At 43.4% G+C, this 14,084-nt stretch overlaps 1 protein-coding gene across 4 annotated transcripts in view; it reads right to left on the bottom strand.

Moving 5' to 3' along the window:
* Nucleotides 1-1,887: 1,887 nt before the first annotated feature.
* The window catches only part of Prom1 (prominin 1), a 71,600-nt gene continuing 59,403 nt past the window's right edge, over nt 1,888-14,084 (bottom strand). For 2 of the 4 annotated variants that reach the window (XM_090343808.1, XM_090343807.1), the window contains exons 19-27: nt 12,106-12,159; nt 9,373-9,453; nt 9,175-9,243; nt 8,052-8,144; nt 7,284-7,399; nt 6,779-6,802; nt 6,092-6,159; nt 3,429-3,468; nt 1,888-2,875 (exon numbers count right to left, since the gene is read on the bottom strand). In XM_090343808.1, the coding sequence (XP_090199934.1) occupies nt 3,440-3,468; nt 6,092-6,159; nt 6,779-6,802; nt 7,284-7,399; nt 8,052-8,144; nt 9,175-9,243; nt 9,373-9,453; nt 12,106-12,159 (534 nt within the window). In that variant the 3' untranslated portion in view covers nt 1,888-2,875; nt 3,429-3,439. The remainder of the gene's footprint in view (nt 2,876-3,428; nt 3,469-6,091; nt 6,160-6,778; nt 6,803-7,283; nt 7,400-8,051; nt 8,145-9,174; nt 9,244-9,372; nt 9,454-12,105; nt 12,160-14,084) is intronic. The other 2 variants (XM_090343809.1, XM_090343810.1) reach the window with 2 other exon arrangements.

Genomic DNA, 14,084 nt, shown 5'->3' with positions numbered 1-14,084 from the left:
CATTGTCCATTGTGGTAATTCCAAGCTTTTGACAGATGACATCTCATGGCCTCTGCTTCCCTGGGATCCAGTTATTCACACTTTCCCATTCTACGGACAAATGCAGCCTACTAAGCCAGTTTTACACCCCTTTACGGATGCCCATGGGAACAGGAGATGACCAGCTGAGATTAAGTTAAACAATGTGATTATTTCATTCTACACAGTATCACGACCTTGACTCATTACTGGACTAGGTATAGCACTCATGCCACTAACACAAAGGAGTCCAAATTGAGAATTGAAAAAGAACTGTGGTCTCTGTCGGTTGTTGATATTTCTGTCTAAAGATGAACAAGAACCCTATTTGTAGGGCTTCCTGGGTAAATCAACTCAGTTGGTCCTCTGCCACCCTCTGCTGGCTGTCCTTGGCATGCAGTGCTATCAGCACAACTCATCATGGAGTTGGTTGCTTTTTGGTGAAAGTGTAGGGTTCTGAACACAGTATGAGGACAAGCTGAATCAAGTTTCTGACTACCTAGATCAGTGGGTTGTTACCACACTGTCCAGGACAGGCCTCTCCATGCTGGGATAATGGACAGGACATTCAGTGGCCTTTTGTGTAAATTGTCATGCTCAGGCTGGCAATGCCCTCAAAGTGGTAAACTTTTCTTCCTTTTTTCTTTCTCTCCTCTCCTTCTTCCTCTCCCTCTCCCTGTACCTCTCCCCCCCTCTTCCCCTCCAGCTTGTCCTGGAAAACTAATACAGGAGTCACCAGCAGCTTATCTGTGGATCAAGATGTTGCATTAAACTTAATAGCCAGTAGCATCTGTCTGTACAATCTGCACCTGCTGGTGTAAATATAGATACACCCTTCAGTATGGGCACTATTTATCTATGGATGGTGCCTTAACAGGTGGGGGGAGGTTTCCCCATTGTGTTAGACTTGGGACTGAATCCAAGCCATTGTACATGCTAGACAAGGGTGCTACCATGGAACTACACCTTCGGCCTTTTTCTATCAATGGTTGAAACAATGTTAACATACATGCCACAGAGCTGGGACCCATTCACCCATTCCAAGGGCAGAGGCCTGGCCTATGAGTGTCTGTTATCTGGGAGCCCCACTGGATGTGGTGGCACCAGTTTGCAGCCTGAGCTACGTGAAGTAGAGATCAGGGGTCCAAAGTCTGAGACCAGCCTGGACAAAAGAAAAGTTGGAGAGAATTTTATTTGCTTCGTATAGTGGCATGTGCTTGACATTCCAAGCAACATGGGGAAGTGCAAGCTGGCTTGGGCATAAAGCAAGACCCTAACTTGAAAATAATGTAAGTAAGAAGGGGCTGGTAGCATGACTCAAGTGATAGAGCACAAAGCCCGAGTTCAATCCTCAGTGCTGAAACAACGATAACAACAAAACCAGTGGAGATTGCAAGAATTATGCTATGGAGAATCAAACTGAATTACCACAAATCTTTTTTTGAATGTAAGACATGAAAATTAAGAAAATAGTTAAGGGATAGTTTTCTTTAAATTTAAATATGCTCTACATGGCCTACTTTGTTCAAATTTCAAGATGCTCAGCAAAGTTTAATGAAAATTCATCTTTACATATGTATACATATGAGTACAGGCCACAGTGTAGCGTTAGCCTGTAGAGATTTTCTAATATGTATTTTGCAACCTGGACTATTCCCTGAAAAAATGGTAACTTCAGAGCTGAAACACTGAGGCCCTAACAAGTCAGCTGCATTTGAAGTAGCAAAATGTTGATACATTTTGTATTAGCTCCTCACTGCAACCGCTGATGGAAGACACAGGTGACATAGGCCCACCTGCAGTCACGGAGAATTGCAGTCTCTGAGTCTAAAGGAAGCAACGAAAACACCATATTTTCCAAATCTCCTTTTTATTGAAATGAACCAGGACTGCCTTCTGTACATGAAAAAGATCTGGTAAGAAATTAATGCTGACTTGGATTTGACCAGTTTTTCATCGCTGATCACTTTTGATTGATAAATGCACAGCACTGACTCAGGAGATTTCCTGCATTTTTAGGGACCACACTCAAAGGCTTCATTTATATTGGAAACCAAATCAAGGGGTTATAACAAGATCATCTTGTTGGCATCCTATTATTCAGATGATGCTCTGATGAATGCTTATTCTGGAAAATTCCATTACAGTCTGTGCCAGGCATCTCTTAAAACACCTGCAGTTTCTGAGGAACAACACTGTGTTCTCTGATACCTCTCTGTGTTGAATTTGCTAGTGGAGTAAAGCCATTTTCTTGATTATCAAAAGACGGTTTCGGACTGCATTTTGCATTCTACTTCCAAACGCAACAAATCATTGACAGAGCAGATGAAAATCCAAGAGGAGGGCCGTTTGTCCCAGGTTTCAGGGAATAGGTTATTTCCAACAGAACCCATAAGTCCATACTGGCCCGACAGTAAGCTCACTTAGAAGAAAATTTACAATATGACTCATTTGTTTAAAAATACTCTGACTGTGGAAGAAGATATATGCACAATTTGCTATATATAAAATACATCTTTTCTGTAAACTGGGATATGTTTAGCACACTCCACATACGGAAGTTGGGAAATACATCCAATTGGGGGGGGTGGGGTTAACTCATATGTCTTAGTGTCTAAATAGAAACTCAGTGTAGAAAAAAGGTAGATGGGGGAGGGGGATGACCCTCACATGGTGATGGATATGTGGACACCACACACGGCCGTGTTCAGTCCTAACAAAGCGCCACCCAGGGACCAATGGTGTTACATGTTCCATGCACGCAAGTCCCCGTGTCAGCCCCACACATCCCTTTGCTTTGGAAAGTCCTTGTAGGCTCAGAAACTGTCACAAGTCTGTGATCCTTTCCACTGTGATGCTGAAACAAACAAACAAAAAGTCAGTGCTTTAGAAACTGGCTTTGAATCATGAAAGAACACTGGGAATTCATAAACCTGAAATGGTTCCTATCAGGATTCCAAGAACTATAGGAAAGACAAACTTGTTTAAGAAGCTCCTGTCTCGCATCCATCTGTTTAGTCCATCCCATTATGATCATCCTATGATATTCCAGTTGGTTAGTGATACAGTGGTTGGTTATATTATACCCATAGATTCATCATTGTATCTCTCTCTCTCTCTCTCTCTCTCTCTCTCTCTCTCTCTCTCTTTCTCTATCTATCTATCTATCTATCTATCTATCTATCTATCTATCTATATATGTGTGTGTGTGTGTGTGTAAATATATGGTCATATATGTATATAGTCATATACAGAATTCTTGTGTTCCATACAAAATCATATTGTATAATCTATACACTCATCAAGACTTTCTATTTACTGTGCTAGGATTAGCTTTATTATATAGTCCTATACATTAGCTATGTTATATATAGTGCTATAAACTCTCTATATGAAAACCTCAAATTTACCTCAAGAAACTTCAGCTCCAGCTGTCAAAATCGTACCCGGCTACAAAACAAATAAACAAATTAAAAAAGCATATAAATATCACACACTGATAAAGCTGCAGTTTTACCACCTCTGGGCTAAGCAGGATGTGAGTAAGAGGAAGAGATAAAAGCACACCACACCACACCTCAGAGTTGGTCAAGAAAGCAATCTGCCAGATGGACTGGTTCTTCTAGCTTCAGTTTGTACTGCTTTTATGAAGAGAAGACCAACTACGACACAAGAACTGCAAACTCCCCATCTAAGGTTAACTGAAAGAGGTAAGGACCACGAAGAGGATGGCCACCTTAGCGTAGCCGAAACTTGCTGGCAGTAGCTGATGGGCGTCTGTCTCAGCAGGCCGTCTGGAATCTACCTCAAGAGCCAGGAGGCAGAAGCAACAGGCAGCTCTGCCGGGCACTTGGTAGACTCCTGTTACTGTGATACCTAGACATGCAGGCCCACAGCCTCCGCACACTTCTCTGGCTTACCAATCAGCTGTAGTCCTGCCAGCAAATGAGATTTCTGAAGGCCCCATGACTTTGACAACCCCCCAAAATGTGAATAAGCTAAGGGGCTGGTGAACACCTGGAGGATGAGCAGATGTCACTCAGCTGCGACTGGGTGGATTCTGCTTTCAGGGCGGGCCCTGCCCAGTCCAAGGGGTTATACAGATGACACCCGAGGCCAGGGAAGAAGCTGAAGGAAGGACACTATGGCCTTCAGGCCTTCACGCTCTTCCCACAGTGACCCACTCCTTCCCCAATGAGATCTGCCTGGTATTGGCCTCTCCTCACTCTCCTTTGTGCCCAGTAAAGAAGCAATCTCTTTATTGGAGGGGCTGGGGCCCTTGGGAAAGGTGCGAGTGAAATTGACTCAGTGCCCTGCTTCAGTCCCTGGCCCTGAGCCCTGGACTGAGTATTATGGAAACCTCTGGGCTCTGGTGGTCTTGTCTGAAGAACATGGACCTGTTGAACAGAGTGATGTGCACCTCAAAGAGAAGAGGTTCTGCAGACCTCAGAACCAGGGTCCTTCTGGTGGGTTGTGGAAAGGGTAACTGCTAGCAAGTGTCTTCAGGCCATGAAGATTTGGGGCTCTGGACTCTCAACATCCAATGCAATAAAATGATTAAGGGTATGAGAGTCGAGATCCTTTTTCTCAGAACAGACAGCATATCACCACAGCTGTCCCTGTCAGGTCAGTGAGCAGTCTGTTAACTGACTCACTTTATAAGAAGCAAGACCCCAGGGCCCCATCTTGGAGTCCCTGCTGGACCCCAGTCCTCCCCAGTCCCTGAATCGAATCACATTTTGAACATGCACTTGCCAGTCTCCAGAACGCCGAGAAAGAAGCTTCTATTGCTCATTTTGTTTATATAGCAGCCCTAATACACTAAGTCAACAGCTTTCCTCTAATTGAATACTCAAATAAAAAGTAGTTTGTGGGGCAGGGAGTTTGGCCTAGTGGTTAAAGTGCTTGCCTAGCATGCATGAAGACCCAGGTTCGATTCCTCGGTACCACATACATAGAAAAAAGCCAGAAGTGGTGCTGAGGCTCAAGTGTTAGAGCTCTAGCCTTGAGAAAGTCCAAGGACAGTGCTCAGGCCCTGAGCTCAAGCCCAGGACTGGCAAAAAAAAAAAAAAAGTGGTTTGTGCACTGTTCAAAGTTGCAAGCTGGGCAAAGTCTTTCAGCCTTCTGAATGGACTCATTTCTCACAACTTTTCTAGCTCTGTTCCTCCTGAAACCGGACAAAGGCAGATCACCTGTTGGCAGGCAAAGCTGTCTGGGATAAAGACGTTTCTGCCTGCTCTGGGCAGATTTTATACTTAGGTATAAACATCTGGAGGACAACCCAGGCTGGGGCATCCATCAGTGTGACCATTGTGACTGGACATGTCCCATGCGCAACACAAGGTGTTAGATTCGTTCCTTTCTCTTGGAAAGCCAAAGATCCCTGGCTGTGGCCTGCTGTGTGGACATGAAGAAGGTCCACAGCCACCAAAGCAGATGCCCCCTGTGATGCCATGACTGGGCCTCGAATCTCTTCTCAGCAGAAAGTTTCCAAATTGGCATGAAGTTTGTGTGGATCCCGAGAGGAGCGCACCTGACAGGAAAGGCTCAGCGCTACCTGGTAAACATCCAGACCTAGATAATTCTAGAAAATATAAGTGCATAAAGATTGGGGAGAAGAAGTTGCAGCACTTTTTCTGGTTGATTATAGCTAATTTATAGGGAAAAAGTAAAGAAGCAGGGGGAGGGTAAAAAAGGGGAAGGGAGGAAAGAAGGAAGGAAGGATTGCTTTTGAAAATCATAAGTGCTTATTTATCTGGTGTAGACAGATGCTAAATGAAAGTGGTACGTGCATTCATCCTTCATGATCCAGAATCATCCATAGCATTTAAAGACGACACCAAATTTTAGCTCTTGTGCCATTTGGTTGCTAAGAGATCCATTACAAATTTAAACTTGTGACATCATGAAATGCTACGTAGGATGTGACGGGAGGTAGCACTGACAGAGAATCACACAGGGAGAAGTGAGAGACTCCACAGCATGCAGGAATCTCAGTGTCAGGTGGAAAGGAAAGCAGAAATGTCTGGTTGTCACAAGACAGGCATGCACGCACTCCCAGGCTTTGCTTTACCTTGCATAACAGGATTGTGAACACCATATAAATGCTCTTTATGATAACCATTATTACCATTTTCCATACTGCAACAAAAATAAATAGACCAAGAACACCATGTTATCTCTGGGATGAAGTGTCTGCATCATGGATCATAAAGACAATGTGATGGTCATCAACACTATGTGACAACTTGTGCTATCTGTAAAGAAGGCAGTGGGGTGCTGATGTCTTGCTTCCTTTCAAACTCAAAGACAATGTTCATTTACTCAATAGCTTCCTTCTTTCCTTCCTTTTTTCATTCTTTTTCTTTGTTTCTTTGTCCTCCCCCTTCTCTCTTTTCCTTTTCTTTATTCAAGTTCCAGGGCTTGTTCAGCTTCCTTGCTCAACTGACATTCTACCACTTGAGCCATACCTCCAGTCTGCGTGCTTGCTCATTATTTTGGAGGGGGAGCTCCTTGGATGTTTGTGTCTGGGCTGGCTATAAAGCATGATCTCCAGATCTCAGCCCTTTGAGTAGTGAGGATTACAGGCGTGAGCCACCAGTACCTAGCCTAACAGGCATCAATCTATTTTTACCCAGACATACTTACTGTTCTTAGATAATTTAAGGTAGGGTTCATTTGATTTTGCAAGCTCATCATATCATAAGATCCTTCCCCAGCCCTCTATGAATGTAGTTTATTTAAAAAAAAAAAAGCTTACTTTTTCATGGGTACAGTCTCAACACTACAAAATACAAAAGGGGAGAGAGGGTTATTGGATTATTGATGAGTTGTTATGATTAAGCTCCTCCACCCACACCCTTACTCGAGAACATGAAGAAATGCTCAGAAGATGATTGAAGGGAAAATGAAACACACATACACATGCACCAGACAGAGAGGGTGGGGTGGACTGCAGAGCCCACCGGAAAGCAGTAAGAACAGTTATCATAAAGTAAAATGCCAAGTCCCCGAGGGAGAGCTGCGAACAAGAAGGAAGAAGACAGGTTAAAGAAGCAGAGATTCAACAGCAAGAAAACAAAATAACAAATTAAAAAAATGGCACAAGAACATAACCAAACCCTACCACCTGTGCAGAAATGACCCAATATTTTAATAAGTAACCATAAAGTCAAATTTGGGGCAACCATAGCTCATCTTTAGCAGCTCCCCAAAGACAGGACGGTACAGAAAATGAGGCCCTGCACAGAGACGCCCCCACTTACTCATCATAAATGTCCTCTGACTGCATTTGGCGATAGTGCTTGGCCAACTTGACAGCCAAGATTAGAGCCGGAAGTAAAAGCACAGTTGCTTTTCCTATGCCAAACCAGAACAAATTCTAGGGAAGGGAAAAAACAAACAATCAGGAGAATAAATGCTTGAAGGTGTGTGTGTGTGTGTGTGTGTGTGTGTGTGTGTGTGTGTGTGCCAGTCCTGAAGTTGGAACTCAGGGTCTGGGCACTATTCCTGAGCTTTACTGTTCAAGACTAGAGCTTGAGGAGCTTTAAACAGAGACCCAATAGTGAGCAGAGCTGATGAAGCAGAACTTTCCTCCACAGCCATCAGGCCTTGGGACTTTTCAATAAAGAGATCGACAGGCTTTGTGCCAAGCCTGACGATTCCTGACAAACGGAGTTTTCTTCATGTGGTCTCCTGACTTCTATAAAGCATGATTTCCAAAAGGAACATGGCGTGGAGACTCTTCTAGTGGAAATGTGTAAATGCTAGTTCTTGTTTGATGTTTTTTAGGGTCCTAATGCAGTGCTAGGTCAGCATGAGCTGGGATTACAGCCTGTGCTACCAGGCCTAGATCAACATGAAGATTTTCAGAGTTTGGATTCTAAAACCAGAACAAACCCAAGTAGAAAACTAGCATTATGGAGTGCATTTTCAATCCGGAGGGGAAAAACATTCAAAGGTGTCTTGGTTAGGTTCACGACTTTAGAAATGTATTTATTCTGTCTCCTTATTTGAAAAAATGGGGTTCTTACCAAAGGGTCCACAGTGTAGCCACACAGAAAGACCTTGATAGCAGAATCCAGGGCAGTGGCCACAGGTTTACATGATGCCATTTTCTCAGAGATCTAGGGGTGAGAAACACAGGCAAATTTTCAGGAAACCACACTCATTTGTGGTCATTTACCTCTGTCCTGGGGTCTGAAGGGGATCTCCATCTGCAGAGACATGTAGCTAATAGTTGAATTGCCTACAGAAAATGTTATATACTTTGCAGCAAGCCCGTACTCTCTCAGCTCAGTGTTCTATCGTTCTTTTTTACTGGGGATTCTTCATACTGGGGTTTGAACTCAGGGCCTAATGCTTATTAGGCAAGTGCTCTACCACTTGAACTACCCTACCCACCTTTTTATGCTGGTTATTTTCTTTTTTACATATATTTTTTATCGTAATTAATAGAAGGGTTACATTATATTCACCTGATAGAAGGTACATTACTTCACAAACATTGATACCCTTTCTCATGTCTTGGTCCCCATTTCCCTCCCCCCACCCCCACCCCTCATCTTGTTTTCCCCCGCCTTCCCTATCCTATTTCAAATATATGTTGGTTATTTTCAAGGTAGGGTTTCCCTTTATGTCTTGAGTCATCCTGAACCTGTTTCTTCTTCCAGCAGCCATGTACCTCACACCCATGGGTTCCACTGGCATCTCCCAAGCACTTTGCTGGGCTTGAATGGCATTCTTCCACATAGCTAGGGTGGGAATGAGCCATTACACCTAGTCTCATGTGACCTTTTTGTTATCTGACAAAGCAGGTATGAAGAAAAGGAAGAACTTACATGGCACAAAGGACAGATAAAGGACAGGAGGGGGCTGGCCCCAGGGGTCTTAGTCTCTACATTTAAAATTCTTTCCACTTAACCTCCACCGAAGTGATTGATGATGTAACTTGCTTGTCTTTTTTTTTTTTTTGTCTGAGATTGGGACTCAAACTCAATATCTGATGCCTTTACTCATTGTCTAGTGCTCTACAAACTGAATCACACCTTCAACCCCTGAGTTGCAGCAATTTTATTTCCTTTATCTTTTATCCTAGAAAATGAGTCCCCTGAGATACAGCTTCCAATTTCTGTTCAGGACAGATAAACAACTTACAGCAAACTCCACCCATTGCAGATAATGTTCAAAGTATCCTATTATTGTTGTTACAAATTGTTTCGACTCCTAGAAAGAAGTAAAAAATTGGATAAACCATTACAATGAGATAAGCTACAGTGCTCTCTTTAATGAATGGCAGAGTGTTTGCACACCCGGTTATCCACATGCTCATTTAAAAAGAAAAAGAAAACTCACTTCAACAATAATGGAGGGAATGTTATTTGTGACGAAGTTCTGAGCAGAATCCAAAGAGTAAAGAATCTTGGCCACTTTGTCCTGGAAAACACAGCACCAGATCAGAACCTCTTCTTCTCATGTGATAAAAGCATTTCATTGGAAAATCTGAAAAGCAATCACTAGGGAGGCTGGATCCAGGGCCCCACCCTTCCCCATTCCAAAAGACAATGCACAGATGCTTGTCAAAGATGGTATGATATTTTCACATAACCTACACGTACCACTCATGTACTTTAAGTATCTCTCAATAACTTATAATATCCATGAGAAAGTAAAGGTTGTGTGAGTAGCTGTTATATTGTACTGTTTAGAGAATAATGACAAGAAAGAGTCTAGGTATCCAACAAAGAAGCAGTTTTCCCACGGATACAGATTGGTTGGAGCCCTAGAGGTAGAACCATGGCCCTAGACAAAGTTATCATTTGCTGACTCAAGCCTCCAATACCATGGCCTGGCCTGGAACATTGAGGGTAGAAGAGCTGAGTCAGACACTAGGTGAGTCCTTTGATAAGAATCAGCTAGCTATCCACTCAGAAAGAAGAACAAGAGGGAGGGATCTAGGTTCCCTTCAAAAGAAACAGTGGACCTCCTTTCAGATTGCTAAGCTGCGAACTTAGAAGAATGCTGGGATTGGTACCTTCTTTTTTGTTTGCCTGTTTTATTTTCCAACTCTAAAGCTGAGACTCTGTGCATCATCACCTCATGTTGAGGCTACTGAGAATTGAGGACAGCTTGGTACCAATAGGAAGAGGGGATTCTTTTGCTCAGAGACTGAGGGGAACTCAGCCAGGCAAGGGAGTCCCCACAGAGTTCTGCCCCCCCTTCACTTCCTGGGTCAGGTGGCCCCTGAAGGGCAGTGCACACTTGCACATTTCTACTTTAATGTCAAGGAGGAAAGAGAGAACGTACAATCACTACTACATCTCCAGTCCTTGGTCAAGGACACACACATACACTTGTGAATGGTACCATGGTCAGAGGAACAGAGAATGGTTCTAGAGCAAAGTAAATCTACATATGTCATCCCACTGACCTTGCTGAGAAATGTGAAGAGAGGAAGGTTTTTACTGTGGGGTTAACACCCCACATCTCTCATGGACATCCTGTCCCATTCAACAAATCTTTACGGAGCTCTGTTACATGAAACACAGCCTTAGAGCTCAGTTTCGGGGGTGGGGTAGAGAGCAGAAGGGGGGCAGCGAAAGGGATGGGGAGGGAGGGAAGAGAGTTTTGATCAGATCACCCCTTGTGGACAGTGTATGAACTATCAAAGTCATTAATATCTTGGAATGGCTTCCTAGACTGTGGTGAATGAAAAAAGTCACCTGCCTGCCCTCTGTCTCTAGGGAATTCACATCTAGGATTAATTAATCTTTTTGGGGGGAGGGAGTTGAGGAAGGTAATGTTCTGATCATTCATAAAATTTTCCCCTTGTCAATATTGTGCTGAACAATACAATATAACAATTACTGGCATTGTATTTACATTGCAGTGGGTATTTAAATCATCTAGAGATTCATATTTAAAGGATATTAGAAAATGTGCACAAGTTATGTGCAACTATTGAACCCACATATCCTGGTATCCATAGAAGGTTCTGGAGGCAATCCTTTCCCCATACTGAAGCATGACAATCCTCTCCCCCTCCATGATGATGACAAGGTGTGTATTTATGTTGTGGTAAGATGCTGGTTCTGCCTGGTGTTTCTGACTGGTTGTGTTTTTCAGACTTACACTTGTGTTCTTGTTCAAGGTTGGCTATGATGGATCTATCTTAATAAAGAAATTGGGTCCTGCAGGTCCTAACCCGTAACTGGATTCACCCATTAAGAGTTGGGGAGGGGGAGCCAACTGGAGGAAGGAGATCACTGGGGATGTGCTTCTGTAGGATGCAGATTCTCCTCAGATATTTCCTGTGCCTCTGAGGTCTCTGCTTCCTGGCTACAATAGGTGAGCGGCTTTCCTTCACATCCTTCTGCCATATTTCTGTCTTGCTATGGAACTAAAAGCAATGGAGCTAAGTGATTGTAGGACTGAAATCAAGATCCAGAACAAAGTCTTCCAGGGCCAGAAATTTGGCCTAGTGGTAGAGTGCTTGCCTAGTATTCACAAAGACCTGGGTTCAATTCCTCGGTACCACATACATAGAAAAGCCGGAAGTGGTGCTATGGCTCAAGTGGTAGAGCTCTAGCCTTGAGAAAGCCCAGAGATAGTGCTCAGGCCCAGAGTGCAAGCCAGGACTGGCAAAAATAAATAAATAAAGTCCTCCTCCTTTACACTGATTTACCCAGGTATTTGTCACAGCAATAGAACACTAACTAATGCCTCCACTGTGGCTCCTAGAGAGGTCAGCCCAGCAGTGAGGACAAATGTCTGCAGTTAGAAGGGGCTGAGATAGATAGTTGTTTGTTAGACAGCCTGTAGCAGTGGACAATGTAGCATATAAACTTGCATGCTACACATCACAACACAGGGTTTTTTTTTTTTTTTTTTTTTTTTTTTAGTGTACTAATGAGTGCTAAGATGAAGATTGTATCTACAGTAGTACTTGTCGACAGGAAATAGAAAAACTCAGTTTGACATTTAAAATGGTTAGGTAACTGAAACAATATATAAATCAACATCTCACATATTCTATGCATGATATTTGAGAACAAAAGCCCAGAACAGAAAAACAAAATGGATACATACCGGCAATCCACCAGTCGTGCGCTGAAGTATCTTGACACTTTGCTGTAAAGTGCTCTAGTGAACAAACAAAACAATACCATCAAGATTCCATAAAATGTGTGTTCCCCTCTCCCAAACCAGCCACAAATTTTGACCTTACTCTCTAATGGCTGCATTCTAGGACATAAAACAAAACCAAACCCACAAGTAGCAGTGGAATCTTATATCCCACTTGTGTGCAAGAAAACCCGAACAAGAAAATCATGATGCTTATTGGAAGCTTGCAGGCGTCCTTGGGTTAATTTTAATCTGTATGAAAAACTTTATGGAACAGCTCCACACTAAGTGTGATTTACCTGAATTTTTAGGTCAGTGAATGTGTTTTGGCTTTGGAGGTTACAACCTGTCCCATCCCCTCAGCTTTGCTCTTATAACAAAAAGCAGCTACAGGCAGTTTACAAAGAAGTGCGTGTGATGTCTCCCAATAATTATTCACAAAATTGGCAGTAGGCTATATCTAATCTCCAAATTGTGATATATTAGGGCCATAAATGTGCCAAAAATCTAGATTAGACTATAGATATATACTACAGATTTTAGGTACAAAATAATTTTCCTGTGTGTGTGTGTGTGTGTGTGTGTGTGTGTGTGAGAGAGAGAGAGAGAGAGAGAGAGAGAGAGAGAGAGAGAGAGAGAGAGAGAGAGAGAGAGAGAGCTAGGTTTCCCTAGCTCTGAAAAGGCCAAAGACAACTGAATTCCCAAAGAAAACAAGAAAAGAACTTACAAAAAATCCAAAAATACCTGATCATGTTAACCAACATGTGCCAAGTATAAACAAGGAGCAGAGGATTGCAATGTGCAAGACTAAATTGAATAAACTTATTTCATTCAATTTATTGAATGGAATAAATTGAACAGAGAGACTCTGCGAAGCTCTGGTGATCTGGAAGTCTCTGCGGGAGGGCGTGGGAGAAAGAGAATGAGGAAGAGAGAAACAGATGGACATAGAGGGAGGGGGGAGCAAGACCAAGATCCAGGTTTGGGTAGATGGATTTGGATTCCTCTGCAAACCTGTGCAGCTGACCTAGTGACCCAGCACCTTTCCCTCTTGAGACCTGCACACAAGAGGCACAAGAGTTGTTCCCCAGTCTCAGTTCTCTGAAGTCAGACATCTTTTGTCTCCATGAACCAGATAACCACAATGTGGGGATCATTTCCACCAATTCCGCATTTCAATTTTTTTCTTCTTAATTTTGGATGAGGATGAGCAGTGACATATGTGGGGAGGGAGAAGCCCAACTTGAAACCAGGTCTGTCCCACTCCAAAGCCCTTCCTGTGTCTCAGCTACAAACTGTGTACCTTGCATTCAAGGAATAAAGCAGGAGGCTAGAAAGAGAGTGCGGATGGAAGGGAGAAGAAAGGACACAGGGAGGCCACCAAGAGGATGCAGAAAGACAAGCACTTACCCTTACTTTCATGTATTTCTAGGCAGAGTTTGGAGAGAAAGAATTAGAGAGCAAGTGAGAGAAGACCCAGACCAAATCACCTACACAGGGCTAAATGCTGGGCCTGGGAGGTCTCCTAACAGCAGAAGACACAAGAGCAAGGTACAGGAGAGGCACAGCTCAAAACCCACTGCCCACACTCATGCGGGAAAAGGACAGGGAAAAAGAGCCGAGGTGTCCAATGAAGCTCTGTATTCTTTTTTTGTCAGTCGTGGGACTTGAACTCTGGGCCTGGGCATTGTGCCTGAGCTCTTCAGCTCAAGGCTGCTGCCCTGCCCCTTGAGCCATGGTGCCACTTCTGGTTTTCTAGTGATCAATTGGTGATAAGAGTCTCACAGATGTTAGTGCCCGGGCTGGCTTTTGAACTGCGATCCTCAGATCTCAGCCTCCTGAGTAGTTAGGATGATAGATGTGAGCCACTGTGCCCGGCAGCTCTGTGTTCTTTAAGGCACAAGTCAATTTCTGGGGCTAAGGCCAAATGGCTGGGCTGCCAG

Source organism: Megascapheus bottae, chromosome 13 (assembly GCF_031878675.1).
Source record: "Megascapheus bottae isolate mThoBot1 chromosome 13, mThoBot2.hap1, whole genome shotgun sequence".
Lineage (NCBI taxonomy): Eukaryota > Metazoa > Chordata > Mammalia > Rodentia > Geomyidae > Megascapheus > Megascapheus bottae.
This window is presented reverse-complemented; position numbering and strand designations above follow the sequence as displayed.